We start from the raw sequence: 18,804 nt of genomic DNA, 5'->3' as shown, positions 1-18,804 counted from the left end.
AACAATATAATCTATTTACACAAATATGTTAATAGGAAGGAGACTTCAGATTAAGGTCTAAACAGAAGTGTACAAAAAGAAATGGCTTAGCACCAATATTTTTGCACAGACCTGTCTTTGTGCCTTTGGGCTGGATTTCAACATTTTAAAGCTCAATAACTTTCTTTAGAAGAAGAGGACTATGCTGGAAAGCCTTACTGAATACTTACACCGTAATATCCTCTCCACTGAAAACAATAATTACCTGGGTATTTACGTTTGAAGGAAGTGACACCCAAATATTCACTGACTTGTTCTTGTAACATATAGTACTCTCCCGTTTCATCCGCTGGCCATTTGTATTCAACTAAATTTTCTGCTGGGAAATAGCTGGAGCTGATAGAAAGAAGAAAAAGTGTTTTAAATTAAGAGTGTTTTTAAAAACAAATGAGTCATTTAAAAAAAAAAAATTAAATTATAAAAGTTATGTACAGCTTTTTGTTTTCTTTAAATTTTCAAAAATCATTGCTAATATTCTTTAACAAAAAAATAAAAAAAAATCATCTTCCATTTTGCAAAACATCAGATTATACAGACAAGAATTCCTTTTCTATGAGATACAACATCAGCCCTTATAATGGGTTAGCTCATTGTCTTCGAGTGAATTCCCATGTGCTCTTTTCAAAAATATAATTTATTTGGAAAAACATGAGAGGGAAATCAGGGATACAGTGGAGTATCTAAAAAAAAAAAAAAAAAAAAAAAAAAAAAAGGCATGATCAGTGAGTATAATCTGATCTTTTCGCCTTAAAAATTCCATGAAGTCTGTGAAATGGGATGTACCCAAGCAAGACAACAGGGAAGACTATAAGAATACCCCCCCCCCCCAAAAAAAAAAAAAAACACACACACATTATGCTACATCAAACATTTAAAAGGTTGTGCGAAGAACAGGTCTCAAAAACAAAATAGTGATAATATAGCCAAATAATAATGATTAGATAAGGTATTGATAGAGGGCCAGCTTCCTTGCAAACCTATGACAGAGGCCTGGACCCTCTTTGCCAAATAAGTTACCACCTCTTGAGTAGAATGGACACAATGCCCATTTTCTTTTATGCCTGTGCAATTACATTTGTATTCCATCTGGAAATTGCATTTTGGGAAGTGGCATGACTTTTCCAAGCTCCCAGTCAGAATCATATATAGCTGCTCTGTATTCCTAAGACATTCTGTCCTGGATAAATAGTGACTAGTATATTGGACCTGAACATTGCTGGGTCGAGAGGCCCTTCATCTCCCCGACAGCCATCTCTTGTTCCACTGCAATGAGGGGAGAGGGGGGGGGGGTCATGTCAATTTGCTTAAGGCCTATACTTAGTAGGTATGGTCTGTTTACCTTAACCTTATGATAGACATCTGCCTGAATAGTTCATCTCCATAGTTTCATGGTATGGAGATTATGGCAATACTGGACTCACTGCATATAGCCTATAAAGAATTTTATAATAATAATGCCTAAGTTTTCTGCCCACTGGAGTCCTTAAGCCCCCCGCCCACCCCCATCTATCATCGAATGTACAGTTATACTGGACACGCTAGCTATAGTTGCATCCATTTCACCAGGTCTACATCATTGATGGATATATACATTCCAGTCTCATAGCAAAAGACTGATATTTATCCAACTCATTCAGGATTAAATTCTTAATTTACTGGATATGCAGGGAATACCCTGTTTTCTACTTCAGGGTCCATAGGGTATCCACAGGATACCTTGGGGTATAGGTGTGACGTCAGTCGCAGGGCACCAAAGAGTTAAGCTTTCAGCCTCCCAGGATGCACTAGGTCCCCCTCCTATACCCCGCCCCCGGGCCAAGGCACCTCAGTTTAGTTTGGTGCCCGGCCGGAGTCGGGTGCACCTGTTGGAGTGGGGGCTAGAAGAGCCCCTGAAGCTTATTCTTCATGCAGCTGTGGCTGCACATCTGGATGAACAGCATGGACAGTCAGTCCTGACGTCCATGCTGTCTTCCCTACACCCCGCCGGTACCAGAACGCCGGTACTGATCCGGGGATGCTGGTGGGCGTCTGGGGTCACAGCTAGCGGTGACCCCAGATGCTCCGGACCATGGCCGGATTCAAGGGGGACAGAGGTAAGCAGCGGGGTCCCGCGGTGGGTCCCCGCTGATCACATGGTCCTAAGTCCCCAGGCAGGGGGCTCCCTGGGGACTGGCTGCAGCGTGGAGCCAGGCGACCAACCTGCGCTTCCACTACCCCCTGGGACAGCGGACCGCAGCAGAGCGGTAGCGCTGCGGCGTCCCAGGGGTTAAATGCATGCCAGGGGAGCGCGCCTTCCCTGTCTCACAGCCGGCGCCTCCCCCGCTGCACACAGCCCTCTCTGCATGCTGCCGACTGGTCCTGTGGCAGCGCTCCTCCCCCAGGCCAGCCTCCTCTCTGCTCCTCGGCGGCCATCTTCTCCAGAACGCATGGTGAACGCTGCTGGAAGCGCTGGACGGAAGCATCGTGGTCTGGGTCCCCCCGCATACCTCTCCTCCGCTGTGGTCAGGTCTGTGTATGCAGCGCTGTGTCCTACCAGGCCCTGTGTCTGTGTAGTTGAGTGATCAGCGCTGTTAGTGCAGGAATTGTTATTTCTCTGCATTGTATGTGACTGTGCTAGCGCTGCTGCCTGTAATCTTTTCTTCTCTAAACTGTCAGCTTTATTACTGTTCCTGTTCTTTCTGCTAAAGCCCTTGCGGTGCGGTGCTGCAGGGTGGTCTCTCGCCTATTTAATACTTAATTGGTGAGAGAGGTCACATACGTGGTGCCATCATGTCTGAAAGTGATTTTCCCCTCCGGCTACAGTGTACCACGTGCAAAGTACCGTTAGCGGAGGGGGAGGGTAGCGCGGAGGGCCTTTGCCGGCAGTGTTTGTCCATGGCGCGGCCTATTACGGTTACAGCACCGGTACAGGAGCCGCCCTGGGCTTGTTTCGCTCAGGCGTTAACAGCTTTAGTGGGCCAGTTAGCTCCGCAGCCCGCGTTTACTCCGATGGGTTTGTCCCAGCAGTCTGTGGTGTCGTCACCCATGCAGGGGTTCCCACGACAATTGGTGGTACCCCACAGTCTCCCTATTTCCCCGCTCCCGGGTTCTCAGGAGCCAGCGTGGGTTAACTCCCTGACGAGTTCTGTACAGCACTTGTCGGATGTGTTGCAAGGGGAGTCTGTGATGCGGTCTCATAAAAGGCCGGTGGCGTCTCTGTCCGCTCCTTATGAGGATGACGAAGGGACGTCTGATGATGGGGAGATTCTAGATCCTTACGATCAGGAACCTCTCCATACTAAGGACGCTGATGCTAAGTCCAAAGTATATATTCCTGGACTTATTCGGGCGGTCCGCACAGCCTTGGTGATTGAGGACGAAGTTCCCCCAGCGGCTAAATCTAAGTATGCCTTTTTCAAAGATGTGAAGGGCGATGCCACAGTCTTTCCTCTTTCGGGTCAGTTGGTGGACCATTTAGAGGAGGCGTGGAAACAACCTGGCAAAAGATACCAGCCGCAGAGACGCCTGGCGGTGGCTTACCCGTTCGCGGATAATTATTTTGCGAAGTGGGAATCCCCTCCACAGGTGGATTCTCACGTGACCCGTCTTGTCCGTAGTGCCACATTGCCGATGCCATCCATGTCCTCCCTTAAGGATGCTACGGACCGCAAGGTAGAAATCTGCCTGAAGTCCGCTTATTCCCTTGCAGGGGGGGCAGCACGGCCGGCTATGGCCATTTGCTGGGTTGCCAGAGCGATGGAGCGCTGGGCGGATTCATTAGAGGCTTCTTTTGAATCCGACTGTCCGGCCGATCAGGCGGAGTTGATTGGCAATCTCCGTGATTCGGCCACCTACATCAACGAGGCGGCTCTAGACATTAGTACTCTGGTGTCTAGAATTTCTTCAGCAGCGGTAGCTGCTCGTCGCACCTTGTGGCTGCGATCCTGGAAGGCGGACGCAGATTCCAAGAAAGGTGTGGAAGCGTTGCCGTTTACCGGAGAAGTTCTCTTCGGTCCGGATCTGGATAAGATTGTGGCCACGCTGGCGGCAGCCAAATCTGCCTGTCTCCCGTCGGCCGCTGCTCCTTCTGGTTCGGGACCATCGTCCTTTCGGTCATCTAGGGCCCAGGGCAGGCCCAAACCACAGTCGTTTCCTCGACAGGCTGGCCCTAAGAAATCGGTCAAGCCCCGGAAGCAGGCATGGAGTACCAGACGTCCGGCCCCCAAGCCAGATGGCAAGCCTGCGGCCTGACGGTCCGGGCCTCCCTTTGGGGGATCCCAGGGTGGGAGGCCGCCTGCTACAGTTCGCCCAGTGTTGGTCGACTACTACGACAGACACTTGGGTTCTGGAGGTGGTTTCCCACGGATACGCCCTCTCCTTCCGGCACAGACCCCCGGCTCGCTTCTTCACCACGGGTCTCCCATCAGACCGGAACAAGGCTACGGAGCTGCGGAGGGTATTGCACACTATGCTCCAGGCTGGAGTTATAGTGGCGGTTCCATTCTCCCAGAGGGGCCAGGGTTTCTATTCAAATCTATTTTTGGTACAGAAACCCAATGGGTCATATCGTCCGATTCTCAACCTCAAAGCACTCAACAAGTCTTTGCGGGTCCCGAAGTTTCGGATGGAGACCCTACGGTCCATCATTCTGGCGCTGGAACCTGGGGACTACTTGGTGTCATTGGACATACAGGACGCTTACCTGCATGTCCCTATTCTTTGGCGCCATCAACAGTTCCTCAGGTTTGCAATCAGCAGCGACCACTTCCAGTTTCGGGCGTTACCTTTTGGCCTGGCAACAGCACCACGTGTTTTCACCAAGGTGATGGCGGTCATGGCGGCTTCTCTGCGGCTGCAGGGAGTCCGCATGTTGCCGTATTTGGACGACCTGTTATTGGTGGCAGGATCTCCAGAGCTCCTGTTACGCCACTTGGACCTGACCATTGCACTGCTGCAACGGCACGGCTGGCTAATCAACTGGCAGAAGTCCACTCTAATCCCGTCTCGGAGGATTCTGCATCTTGGAGCCTTATTGGACTCGGGACAGCAAAGGATCTTCGTGACGGAGGACAAGATCTCTGCTTTACAGTCAAGGGTGCGCAGTTGTCTGCACAGCCGCCGGGTGTCCTTACACTCGGCGATGAGGTTACTGGGCTCCATGGTGTCGGTGTTCGACATGGTGGAATACGCCCAGTTTCACTCCAGACCTCTGCAGCACCTGATCCTGTCCAAGTGGAACGGGCTGACTCAGTCTCTGAGGTCCCAGACGATTGTGCTCACCCAGGAGGTTCGCCTGTCCCTTACGTGGTGGTTACAGACGACCCACCTCAACAAGGGACGTCCGTTCTGGGTTCCAAATTGGGTCCTGTTGACAACGGACGCCAGTCTTCGGGGCTGGGGAGCAGTTTCGGGTCCACACTTGTTCCAGGGCAGGTGGACGCCGACAGAAGCGGAGCTTCCAATAAATATCTTGGAACTCCGTGCGGTCTTCAATGCTCTCCAGCAGGCACAGCGGTTTCTCCAGGGTCGCCCGGTGCAGGTCCAGTCGGACAACGCTACCACCGTGGCCTACATAAACAGGCAAGGAGGAACTCGCAGTCGGGCGGCTCTCGTAGAGGTCTCTCGGATCCTGGTTTGGGCGGAGCGCAATCTTCCGGCCATATCAGCGGTCTTCATCCCGGGAGTGCTCAATTGGGAGGCGGACTTTCTAAGTCGCCAGGACGTTCATCCGGGGGAATGGTCCCTGCACCCGGACGTTTTTCAACTACTGGTGGACAGGTGGGGTCTTCCAGAAATCGACCTCATGGCGTCCCGGCACAACAACAAGTTGCCGGTGTACGGGTCTCGCACAAGAGACGAAGGGGCGTCTCTGGTGGATGCTCTGTCCGTCCGGTGGACGTTCCGGTTCGCATACCTGTTCCCTCCGGTCTCCCTTCTTCCACGGGTAATCCGGAAATTCAAACAGGAAGGAGGGACGCTCCTGTTGATAGCTCCCGCGTGGCCCAGACGGCACTGGTTCTCAGACCTTCAGGGTCTGTCCGTGGACATTCCTCTGCGGTTGCCGCTACGACCGGACCTTCTGTCTCAGGGTCCTTGCCTTCACCCGGACCTGACTCGGCTGTCTTTGACGGCGTGGCTGTTGAGACGGCCATGCTGAGGTCCCGGGGGTTTTCCAGCTCTGTGGTGCGTACCATGTTACGAGCTCGGAAACCGTCTTCCGCGAGGATATACCATCGCGTGTGGCATACGTTCTTCCAGTGGTGTCGACCGAGAGGTTATGCACCGCGGGAGTTTCGTCTGTCTCGGATTCTCGCCTTCCTGCAAGCGGGACTAGATCATGGGCTTCGCCTTGCTTCTTTGAAGGTACAGGTTTCGGCCCTATCTGTCTGGTTTCACCGTAGGATTGCTACAATCCCGGATGTGCGCACCTTTATGCAGGGTGTTCTCCGCATTCAGCCGCCCTTTGTTCCACCTGTGGCGCCTTGGGATTTGGCTGTGGTCCTGAGGGCTCTCCAAGGACCACCGTTTGAACCACTGGGCTCAGTGGATCTTAAATGGCTAACAGCTAAGACTGTTTTCCTTCTGGCCATTGCTTCGGCCAGACGTGTTTCTGAGTTAGGGGCTCTTTCTTGTAGACCCCCTTTCTTGGTTTTTTATGGGAACAGGGCAGTGCTCCGCACTCGGCCCGAGTTTCTTCCCAAAGTTATTTCCCAGTTTCATATTAACGAGGAAATAGTTGTTCCGGCCTTTAACTCACCGGGTCTTTCCGTGGGTGAGGCCTCTTTGGATGTTGTGCGGGCCTTAAGGACTTATGTTGACCGCACTTCTTCGTTTAGGAAGTCGGACGCTTTGTTTGTCCTCTTTGGCTTCCGTAAAAAGGGTTGGCCTGCTTCAAAGCAAACTTTGGCAGCCTGGATCCGTATGGCTATTTCTGAAGCTTATCTTCATGAAGGCCTACCGGTCCCTCCTTCTCTGAAGGCTCATTCCACTAGGTCTGTGGGTCCTTCGTGGGCAGCTCGACGTGGTGCCTCGGCAGTTCAGATCTGCAAGGCTGCTACGTGGTCTTCTGTCCATACCTTCGTGAGGTATTACAGGTTTGACACCTTTGCCTCTCAGGATGCTTCCTTCGGGCGGCGGATTCTCCTTTCTGCACAGGAGCGTCCCCACCCTTAAAGGATACTGCTTTGGGACATCCCCAAGGTATCCTGTGGATACCCTATGGACCCTGAAGTAGAAAATATGAGATATGGTAAGAACTTACCCTTGTTATCTCTATTTCTACGAAGTCCATAGGGTTCCACAGGACTCCCGCCCTGTCGCACCTGTGCTGCAGATGGGCTTTGCTCTGGTCACCGGTTTTCCGTCTCCCTCTGGTGAGAATGTGATTCTTGTATGTGTCCAGATCTTTGTTCTCTCTCTTCCTTCTCCTCCTCCGGCCTATGGCTTGGTAACTAACTGAGGTGCCTTGGCCCGGGGGCGGGGTATAGGAGGGGGACCTAGTGCATCCTGGGAGGCTGAAAGCTTAACTCTTTGGTGCCCTGCGACTGACGTCACACCTATACCCCAAGGTATCCTGTGGAACCCTATGGACTTCGTAGAAATAGAGATAACAAGGGTAAGTTCTTACCATATCTCATATTTTTTGTTCCTTATTTTTGACTAGAGTCTTCAAACAGGACTGCTGCCAATGAATTTATCCCTAAAAATAAATTTTTAATACGAATATCAGTGCGCGAAAAAAATTGTGAGTCCCAGGGATCCTTCATAAATTGGGATCCTACTCCACTGTTTCTGGGTCCATCACATATTATGAGGGGGATGAGGGCAGGCAGCAGCTGGGACAGTGCTGGGGGCAGGTAACAGCTGTGGTATAAGGGGTTAAGGACAAGCAGCAGTTGGGGGTAGAGCTGGGGGTAAAGGCAGGGAGAAGTTGGGGTAGAGCTAGAGAGGAATAAGGGCAGGCAGTCCTGGGAGTAGGGAGGGCGTAAGTGCAGACAGCAGTCGTGACAATGCTGGGGTGCAGGGAGGGGACAAGGGGCAGGCATTGTTGGGAGTAGGAAGGGGGTAAGGGTAGACAACAACTGGAGCGGCCCAGGAGGAGAAGTGGGGATCTGGCGTCACCTAGCCACTGCCCGGACACCTCAGCATGGAGGCCCAGGGCACAGTCACACAACAGCCAATGCTGCCCGCCATACTCGTGCAGGGTGTCGGGGAACGGGAGCTGCAGAGATCTTGAGTAGAGACAGTCAGGTGACATGTGACCGGGAGGTGAAGGCTCAGATGCCGTTTGGAGGAGGAGATGCTGCCGTCCACAGCAATAGGTGGGGGAAATGCTTAGGATGTCCCTCATCACCTGTAGCGCGTGGTTTCAAATTTCAAATTTCGTGGATGCTTATTCAACTGCCAAAGATTCTTTACAATTCAGCACTTGCTACAGATCTTGGACATTTAATATTATGATCCCGCCTGTAATAAAGGCTTGCTTCATCCAGGTAATTAGATCAATAAACTGTGCAGGAAGCTGAATAACTTATTTTGCCTGAGATATACCAGTAAGAACACACACTTCATCTATTTCCTTCACATGCAGCACACAAGAAAGGGTACCTTCTTTACCATAGGATCTACCACAGTACTGAGAAAAAGTCTCCTATTACTAACTAGCTCACAGTCTATGGAAGGCCTTACAGCATGAGTCTTCAACCTTTGGCCCTCCAGCTGCTGTGGAAATACACATCCCAGCATGCTCTGCCACCATTTTGATATAAAAGCATGCTAAAACTGTTGCAGGGCATCCTGGGATCTGTAGTTCCACAGCAGTTGGAGAGCCGCCAAAGGTTGAAGACCTATGCCTTACAGTCTAGTCAGCAATATAATGCAAAAGTGCTGGGGTGTATAAAAATTTGTTTTACTACAACTGGTAAGAATTGAAAGTCAAAATTCAACTTAATTAAGATGTTGATGGTAATAATTGCAATAGCACTAGTGCAGGTCAGTTACAGTGAAGGTGTATGACACAGACGGGAATACACAACTATACACTTTCTTCACAGTTTACCCTCCAACAACAAACTTTGTTGGCATAAATTCAACTCACTACACAAGTAAAGAAAAAGAAAAATACTTGCCCAAAGTCTTGGTTTGAATTTTCACAGCTTGGTGAGCTTTCTCCGGAAGCTGTGCGCCTTCTTTTGGGGGGTTGGCTACCATCATTGGAAGTTTCCTCTGGTTCTCTCCCATCATTTGAATTATCTTCCTGGGGTAGACAGGGACAAATACATTTAACAAATTGCACTAAGATGGAGAGCAGGGTGGGAGGATTAGGTTTAAGGTGCAGGGAGGGGAAGTTAGGTTTATGCACCAACTTGTTGGTTGGTATCCTAACCCTGACGGGATGTTGGTGTCGGGATTCTGACCGCCGGGTTACTGTACCCATCCCACCTGAAAGTATATGTAGTAGCGGTAGGTTCAGGCACCGGGGAGGGAGGGTTAGGGTAGGGAGAGGTGGAGGGTTAGGATACCTACCGACAGGTGTCTGTATCCTAACCCTGGCGGGATGCCGGCATCGGGATTTTGACCGCCAGGATCCCAAGTGCCGGCATTCTGTACCCATCACCTAGGAAAAAAAGTGGCTGCTCAAAGCAGCTTTTGTGACTTTGGCGAGTGGAAGAGGCACCATAGTACAATATTTTACTAGGTGGTGGTGCAGATTTAAAATGAAGGGGCATCATTTATTAACAGTTCTTTATATAAAAACACATATTACAATCTATACTCCCAATCACGTAAACACACAAACTCTGTACACACTAGAGTGACGATATGTTGCCCGATCCCATGGATCGGAGTGACATATTGGGTACATGGTCTAGTGTGTACCCATGATATGTGCACTCCCGCGGTTCACTAGCGACATCGCCCGTTGGTCCTACTGCAGGGCCAACAAGGGGATGCCGCTAACAATGCCATGCAGCATGACACGCAACACCCCCCGTCAGACCCGTTATCATCAAGTGTGTATGCACTTGTCGCAATGCGAGTCCCATCGCCAGCAATATCGTGCTGGGTACACATCATGTAGCGAGTACCCAGCAATACATACAAGAGTTAATTTTTTTTTTTTTTTTCCCCAGAAATCAAATTAACCTACCTGCATGTTCTAGGGTTGTGGGAGGAAACTGGAGCTCCCAGAGGAACCCACGCATACACGGGGAGAAAATATAAACTCCATACATAGGACTGTAATTAAGGGCCTGATTTATTACGGATCGCAACTGCAATATCTAGCGTTTCCGCCAGGCTGTTTCAGCGGGGCGCCGCACCATGCCGTATTTCTGAAGGGCAGAAAGCACCCCGCTGAAACAGCCTGCAGGTTCGGTCCTCCACCCGCGGGCCGCAGTGTCCCGCGGGTGGGGTAAACGACAGAGCAGCGGTCACCGCGGGTGAATGGATGCCCGGCATCCATTCACAGTGACCGCAGCACTTCGGGGCTGCCCGGCAAGTCCGTAAGTGCCGGGCAAGCACCCAAGAGTGACGAAAAGGGGACGCATCATAAAGACACGTCCCTTTTCATTGGCCACGCCCCTTTTCGGGGGCGCACAGATGTGCCCTAGCTCTAGGTCCGGCGCCCTGCCTGCCCTAGAGTGAACATTAATATTGATTACGCATGCAGTCTCACTGCGATAGTATGCGATCGCTATGCTGTTGCAGCACAACATAAGGACGCCCACTTTACCTTATACATCCATAATCCTTAGCAAGACTGTGAAACCATCAGTACTATTGAATACCATCGCAGCCTCACACACACTTGCACAAGCTCTAACCTTACTCAGGAATCGCTAACTTCATTGCACGCTATGAGTAATCAAACTGCGTATGGCATCGCAGTGGATAATTTATGCACACCCATGCAACGCCGTTCAAATGCCCTGGCACACCTGCGTTTTGCCGACCACCCCCCGTCACCTCCGACAAATGCCACTTCCCGTCAGTCACTCTGCCATGGGCCTGCATCGGTCTGCGATGCATATGCATGTGCAGTACGCAACAAGCGGCCAATTGCGTGCATAATCGCAGTTGTGATCGGTAATGAATCAGGCCCTAAGACCCCAGTGCTGTGAGGCAGCAAATCTAACCAATCAGCAACCCTGATGCATAATGAACACACATACATGATTAAAAATGTACAATCTACAGCTATTACTGCTAATTAGATTAATGAACTCAGCGAAACATGTAACAAAATAGGCCCAGATAGTCCTATGTAGACTGCTTAACAAATTACTGCTGATGCCTACCATTATAAACGATTTTGCGCATTTTTTTTTTTTCCGGCCACAAGTTGCATTTTTGCTTTAATGCACATGCAGGTCTTTTCAAAATGTACGCCTTAAGTCATATGCTGGGCATGCAATGCATATAACTAGGAGGCCGGGACTGGGGTTGAAATGGGCGTCAAGACGTGGCCAAGTACAGTAAAAGCGTGGTATGAGCATGTAGTCACAAATTGGGATTAAAATGGCCAGCAGAAAGTCTAAAATGTAACCGTCTGGAGGGGTCTGACCCTGGTCTAAGTTGCTGAGTGATGATGAGGACTGTGTCCGATTGGTTGCACACATTGAAAACATACCCATTTATGAAAAAATAACTAAATACGCTGTCAGCTGAGAGTGCATACAATTCACATATAATTGTATGCCCTCGGTGTATGGTTATTACGAACATAATCTATAAACAATACGTAAACTCTAAAAAAAAAAAAACAAGTCACGAGAATAGACAATGCCACAATAATACGTTTTTTTTTGTTTGTTTTTTTTAAGCAACATCTCTGGCTTACACAACATATCTAACATATTTCAGAAAAGATTTTGAACCATCATTACATGAACAAATTAGACTGCACTTCAAAACAGATCTTTGGAGAGTAAACGATCCTTAGCTAGCCAGGGAATCAGTATGATATGCTGGCTGTCGGGATGCCTCCTGTCAGAATACCGACAGCAACATCCCAATGGTTGGTATCCCGACAAGTTTAGTTACTCTCCCCCCCTAACTTCTGGTAGCCTAAACTCTAACCCCAAAGTTAGCACCTTCCTGAACCTAAGTCCGCCTCCGTCGTGCCTAAACCTAACCCTCCCCCCTTAGTGCCTGACCCTGACCCTCACCCTCCCCCCTAGGGGTGCATAACCCTAACCTCCCCTCCACCCCAAAACCTAACACTAACCCTGCCAACTGCCCTAACCCCCGCACACACACCAGCAGCAAAGAGGACGGGCATCGCAGACTTACCTCGTTCGGGCATCCGTCCATTTGCTTTCCGGCATCGAGATTAAGATAGGCGTCGGTATTTCGATGCCTATCTTAACTCCCTTGTCGGGATATCAGCGTCGGCATTTAGACAGGCGGCAGCTACATCCCTCTAGCCAGAAATGTATCTTTAAACGGAAAATATGAAAAACATTGGGTATGACAGCTTGCATCAACAATAGGGTCATATAAAGCTGTGTACACACTAAACGATGTGATAAATGATAAGACGGTCGTGCCAATTTCACCAATTCCCAGAACACACGATATAGAGTGTACACACTATGCAATCTTCCGACCAATGGCACGATATAATGTGTCGGGGGATTTCATCCAAATAATTGCTTCTCCTGTACACTAGGGGTCTCATTCAGACCCGCTCGCAAGCGGGTCGACGTAGAGGCCCGCCGCACTGCGCAAGCCCTGGAGCGAGAGAGAATTCTTTCGCTCCGGGGCTTAATACAAAAGGGGCGGTTGTCGATGGTGATCGACAGCTTGCACCGTTTTGTAGGCGGGGCGGGGGGGGTGGCTGGCCTAACGGAGGCGTTCCCAACGGAACGCCTGCCGTTTGGGGTTGGCCCCACTGACATCACTCGTGATGTCAGTGGGGAGCTTCCGGCTCTAATAGAGCCGAAAGGTCACTGGGGCTTGCGGCAGACGAGACCCTACCACAAGTGTCTCGTCGTAAGCCCCGATGGTCTTGACCATCGCGACCATCAACCTGGCCGCTCGCTAAAGCTGTAGGTGGTCACCCACAGCTTAGCAAGCGTCCAGGAGGCTGCCCCATTTTAGAGATGAGGTCGCCCTCATTCAGAGCGAGCGGCTCTGAATGAGGTCCTAGGTGCGGTCATGCGTACACACTACACGATGTGCACCACATAGTTCATTGTGTTGTCCCACCTGCTAGCAGCACAAGCAGATGGGACAACGCGATGACCAACGGCTGGAAATGACTGATTGGGCGTATACACTATATGATGAGTACAAGTCATTTCGAGCCACTTTGGAATGATATGTTGGACGATAGAATATAACTTATAGTGTGTACCCGGCCTAAAGCTCCATCTAAATGGTCACGTGATAAATTAATAAGTATTTTATCTGAAATGTATCAAGTGAGACACTACAGAGTGCACACAGATGGGATCAAAGACTGATCAGGAGACAAAAGATGGAATTCTACAACTGTCATGCACCAGCGCAGGAGGCATTAGCAAGCCAGACAGCTACCTGCTCTGCAAGGTGTAAATACCTTTGTTATTTAATACATGCCTATGTATAGGAGCCAACTTAATTACTGGGGATGCTCCTGTTAACTCCACATATCTAAAAAGATGTATTGCACAGACATGGCTAGTGGCAACACAAATAACTGGGGTGCTCAGAATTACTCACATCACCCACAGAGAATACACAAAATCTTTAAAGCAAAATTACATATGCACCAAAAAGCACAACTGAAATCAATGATTCACCTACAGATGTGTCCATATACACCTCTTCTCAATCGTGCCCCTTTCGGCATGCCCTGGACTTTGCAATGTAGCCGGGAAAAGCTTCCCACCAGAGACTTTCCTCAAAATATGCATCTTATTCCCATCGCAAATGCAGTAAAAGTACAATTCTAGGATAGCACTGAATACGGACGTTGGCATTTTACCATGCCATGTATTATTATGCATTTTTATAGCAATTCCTTTGAGACAAAGGTAGTAATCTAATGTCCCCTGTACACTGTGTCTATGTAGGTGGCTACAATGCAATTTACCATGTTTGTTGTGTAGCATTAAACCATGTAATATTCACAGGGCCCAATTCAATTTTGAGCAACGTGCAACTGTGCACTTAGAATTATAGAGAAGAAACAGTGGTCACTTTACTGCACATCCCCAATGGGGTGAGAGCCAAAACGAGCGATGTTACAGTTGTGACTTGCCACCGTTATGATGCTTTCAAAGGGCACATCGCTTGGAATTGAATTTGTATCACAGTAATTTATGGCTAAAGTTCAGGACATGGGGTACACTAACCTTTTACTTATATATCTAAAGAGAGATATAACTTATGTAATATTACGAGTTTACTTAGCTTAGTGTACCCACTTTTACTATATTGTAGACATGCTGCTCAAACGCACCCTCATGTAAGCATCTAAAGCCATTCGGAACCAAACTGTTATGCCATAGGCAATGGCTGGCTCGATTTTGAAAGAGATGCAGCAAGTGACATAACAAATGGCAAAATAAAACCAAAATGTGATAATTGCAATGGCGGCATAGGGTACAGACATTTATATATAAAAGGTAAAATGGTGACCCTAAGTAAGTAACTACCACAAATACATAATCACTACAGTACACGAAGAAGCAGACATACTATAATAATAATAATAATATCATCCCAGGGGGAGACGTACAACACAGTGAATGAAATCAGAGACTTGGGAAGAGATCTTAGCAGCGCTCACATACACACACAGACGACCTATGGAGTTACACACACATATCTCGTATGTACAGTTGGATACATAGCCCAGCTTGTCACCTTTAGGGAGGGCGGTGCAGGGGTGGCTGGATCACTGTCGCACAGAGGCCGCACTGGTGGCATGAAGGCAGCCATGATCCGACCCGCTGGAAGAAAGTAGCACAACAACAGGAGCACCACCAGCTGCCAGCCCTCCCCCGTGCGCTCTGACACACCCCTTAATCCACCGACACAGCTTCTGATAGACCCACCGCTACCCTAACCACGGCTACAGCGCAGAGACCCGCCTCCTAATCTACCAACCTCGCGCGTGGTAGGTCCACCATACTATAAACACACCTACAGCCCAGATACACGCTTTCTAAATCACTAATTTTGCATGTGATAGGTCCTCCGATACTATAACCACGCCTAGAGAGCAGTGAAACGCCCCCACACAAAGGCCGGCACCCGACCTTCCCCCGGCCTAGATGAGGGGCAGGTATTGGTAGCGTTTGGAACGCCAGCTGCTCTGGGACTATATGTCCCAGCATGCTCTGCTACAATGTTAGTATCAAAATTATGGCAGGGTTCACTGGGATATGCAGTTCCACAGCAGCTGGCCTGTTGTCTACCCCTGCCCTAAACACAACCTACTGCCCTAAACCGCCTTAAGGCCCCCATACATCAGAGATTGAATGCAGCAATCGTGCAATTTGCAATCGATTGTGTATAAAAATCTTTCCCTTTTTCAGTCGATTGTGGCAATTCTGCAATCGATTGAAAAAGGGAAAGATTTTTATACACATCCGATTGCAAATTGCACGATTGCTGCAATCAATCTCTGATGTATGGGGGCCGTTTGGGGTTGGCCATCGGTGGACAGTCTGTCGATGGTCACCATCGATTGTTGAATATGTGTTTACAATCGATAGTTATCTATCGACTGTCGATGGCCATCCCTATTCCACATTAGAAACAGAGAGCCTGATTCAGACCCGGACACTGCTGTGCTCGCTCGCATTGAGTGTTTTTTTGCAATCTGCGCATGCATATGAGTCGCAATACGCGTGCGCGAACTAGTCATTGCGATGGGAAAGTGCTCGCCTGTAGCCCGCAGTCAGGCCGCTATTTTGAGTGACAGTGCCGTTTGTGGGTGGTAACGGGAAGGTGCTTGAAAACGGGGATGTGGATGTGCGAATGCAGACGTGCCCGACCATCAGAACGGCGTTTAATGTGTGCATAATTAGCAAAGTAGCGTCATTACACACGTGACTGGGTTGTATTTTAGCCTGACATGCTCGCAACATTGCAGTGGGAAAAGGCTACCACAAGCACTGCGAGCAGCTCCGATGGCTCTCGATGTTCCCAATTAATCCTACAACTGCCGGAGATGACGTGTGTTGCGAGTGGCAAAGGGGCGTCTTTATACAGGTGCGAGCGCATAGTGCGGCCGCTCGCTATTACTTAGTGGGCGGCTTTACGCGACGCAGTGCGAGCACATGATTTAAATAGCCGGCCCCTTTTAGCCAGCGAGTGGACGCAAATAGCGTCCGGGTCTTAATCAGGCCCAGAATTTGACGACAGATAATAACCACTTGGCCCATCTAGACTGCCTCTATTCATTTATCCTTTTGGCAACTTCAACCCTATTTGCTCCTATTAGGCTCTTTTAAGGACATTCATATGTTTATCCCAAGCGTGTTTAAATTGTTCAACCGTCTTAGCTTCAACCACCTCTGATGGGAGGTTATTCCATTGTTAAAGAACTTGCGATAACAACCAATCGTTACGACAAATTAGTCGTCCAGTGTGTACGAACAATGTTGATGATGCACGCCTCCGCATGTCGTCAGTTACCTCGTCCGTCGGACCTACATGTAGGTCCGACAGTCGATATCGTCAGCGGTGGCCATGCTGCTGAATGTAGCATGGCCTTCCCCTTCGTTCCGATGCCGCCCCCCCGTCCCCTCGTTTGCGACATCACGCTGGGTACACATCGTGTGTACCCATTTTTACACCTGTACGATGCACACACACTTCACTCACTGGGACAGGCAGTGCTGGGCGACTGATGAAGCAATTCAATTTCTGCTCTGTTCCAGTGCGATATCTGCCGGCACTGTCATTTCTGCTCGATCCCTTCTGATGGAGGCGAGCAGAAATGTATACGATAAGTCCTGATTTGGGACGCCCTATCCAGGACTTTGAATGGGTTTAACCGTATTTTTACGCTGCTAAACCCGGTCTAATTAGGCGTGTCAAGCGTGATAATGGGCGCCCTGAAACAATATAATTGCAACATTGGGCACCTATTAATTAAAGCTTCTTAAAAAAAAACAATTGAATAGCCCCCAATGATAGAGATATTAGTAGTAGTGACATGGCCTTATTCAGCAAGGATCGCAACTGCAATCGCGGCTGCGATTACGCACGCAGTCTGCGATGAAATGCTAATCCATTTCGATCGCTATGCCGTCGTAGTACTACATAAGGACGCCCACCTTACCTTGCACACATCCATAATGTTTAGCAAGATTGCAAAACCATCGGTAACATCGAGTACCATCGCAGCCTCACGTGCACAAGGTCTGACCTTACTCAGGAATTGCTAAACTCATTGCACACACCGAGGGCCTGATTCAGACCCGCTTGCGAACGCTATGCGCTCATGAGCGGGTCGATGTTAGGCCACTGCGCATTTGCACGCCGGAGCCGATTCCGACGTGCGCATGCGCAAGACAAGGCTAGCGACGGGTGCTCCGTTGCTCCAGGTCTCGCACCAAAAGGGGGCGGCTGTCGATTTTGATCGACAGCTCGCACCGTTTTTGAGGCATGGTGGAGGGGTGGCTTCACAAAAGGAGGCGTTCCCATGCGAACGCCTGCCGTTTGTGGGCAGCCCCACTGACATCTCCAGTGATGTCAGTGGGAGAGCTTCCGGCTCTATTAGAGCAAGAAGCTCTCTGGGGCTTGCGGCCATGAGACCCTACCACAAGGGTCTCGTTGCAAGTCCGATGGTCATCATCCTGGCCGCTCACAATAGCTGTGGTTGGTCACCTACAGCTATGCGAGCAGCCAGAAGGCCGCTCCAAAAAAAAAAAACGCCCAGATTCAGTGCGCGCTCTGAATCAGGGCCCGAGTACTGGAGCTGCATATGGCATCGCAGTGCCTAATTTATGCACGTCCCTGCAACGACGTTCAAACTCAATGGCACGCCTGTTTCGCCAACCATCCCCGTCACCACACCCAAACGGCACTTCCTTCAATCACTCTGCGATGGGTCTGCATAGTCACTGTGATCGCAGTTCCAATCGCCGGGTTCGGCACATGCGCAGAATTGGCGATGACACATCGCATGCGCATAACACTGGCTTCTAAGGACTGCATAAGCTGCAGCGAAAGGCGGAGCAGCAGGTTCCACTGGAAGCCGTTCTCTGCTAATCGCAGCCTCGACTAGCAGTCCCAGGGGGAGGGGGGTGGCTGGCCAAACGGAGGTGTTCCCAAAGGAACACCTGCCGTTTGAGGGCAGCCCTACTGACATCACTTGTGATGTCAGTAGTTCAGCTTCCTGCTCACTGGGGCTTGCCGGAATGAAACCCTACCACAAGGATCTCGTCTCAAGTCCGATGGTCGCGACCATCGCGACCATCACCTGACCGCTCGCGAAAGCTGAGGCTGGTCACTCACAGCTTAGCAAGCGGCCAGGAGGCCGGCTCCAAATAAAACCAAAACCCTAATTCAGAGCGAGCGCTCTGAAAGAGCGTCCGGCTCTGAATCAGGGCCTATGTACCCGGAGTGTACCGACATGTCCGCCCAATACATGGCACCCCTTCCCGGCACCTGAGAAGCCACCATACACTAGTGGAGAGCTCCATGTCAGACCATCAGCTGCTGCCTTTGTCTATCTATAGCCTGTCAGCATGCGAATTGCTACATTATAGTGTCAGCGGCTGTGATGGAAGGGACACCAAATTATAACTTGCCTCCGGGCGTCTGGAATGAAGTTACGCC

At 49.8% G+C, this 18,804-nt stretch overlaps 1 protein-coding gene across 5 annotated transcripts in view; it reads right to left on the bottom strand.

Moving 5' to 3' along the window:
* Window positions 1-15,078, bottom strand: part of PHF10 (PHD finger protein 10) — a 103,170-nt gene extending 88,092 nt beyond the window's left edge. For 2 of the 5 annotated variants that reach the window (XM_088448982.1, XM_088448984.1), the window contains exons 1-3: window positions 14,875-15,078; window positions 9,147-9,274; window positions 245-375 (exon numbers count right to left, since the gene is read on the bottom strand). In XM_088448982.1, the coding sequence (XP_088305108.1) occupies window positions 245-375; window positions 9,147-9,274; window positions 14,875-14,949 (334 nt within the window). In that variant the 5' untranslated portion in view covers window positions 14,950-15,078. The remainder of the gene's footprint in view (window positions 1-244; window positions 376-9,146; window positions 9,275-14,874) is intronic. The other 3 variants (XM_088448983.1, XM_088448986.1, XM_088448985.1) reach the window with 2 other exon arrangements.
* Between the last annotated feature and the right edge of the window lie 3,726 nt (window positions 15,079-18,804).

Source organism: Taudactylus pleione, unplaced genomic scaffold (genome assembly GCF_031769625.1).
Source record: "Taudactylus pleione unplaced genomic scaffold, aTauple2 ptg000473l, whole genome shotgun sequence".
NCBI classification, from domain to species: Eukaryota; Metazoa; Chordata; class Amphibia; order Anura; family Myobatrachidae; genus Taudactylus; species Taudactylus pleione.
This window is presented reverse-complemented; position numbering and strand designations above follow the sequence as displayed.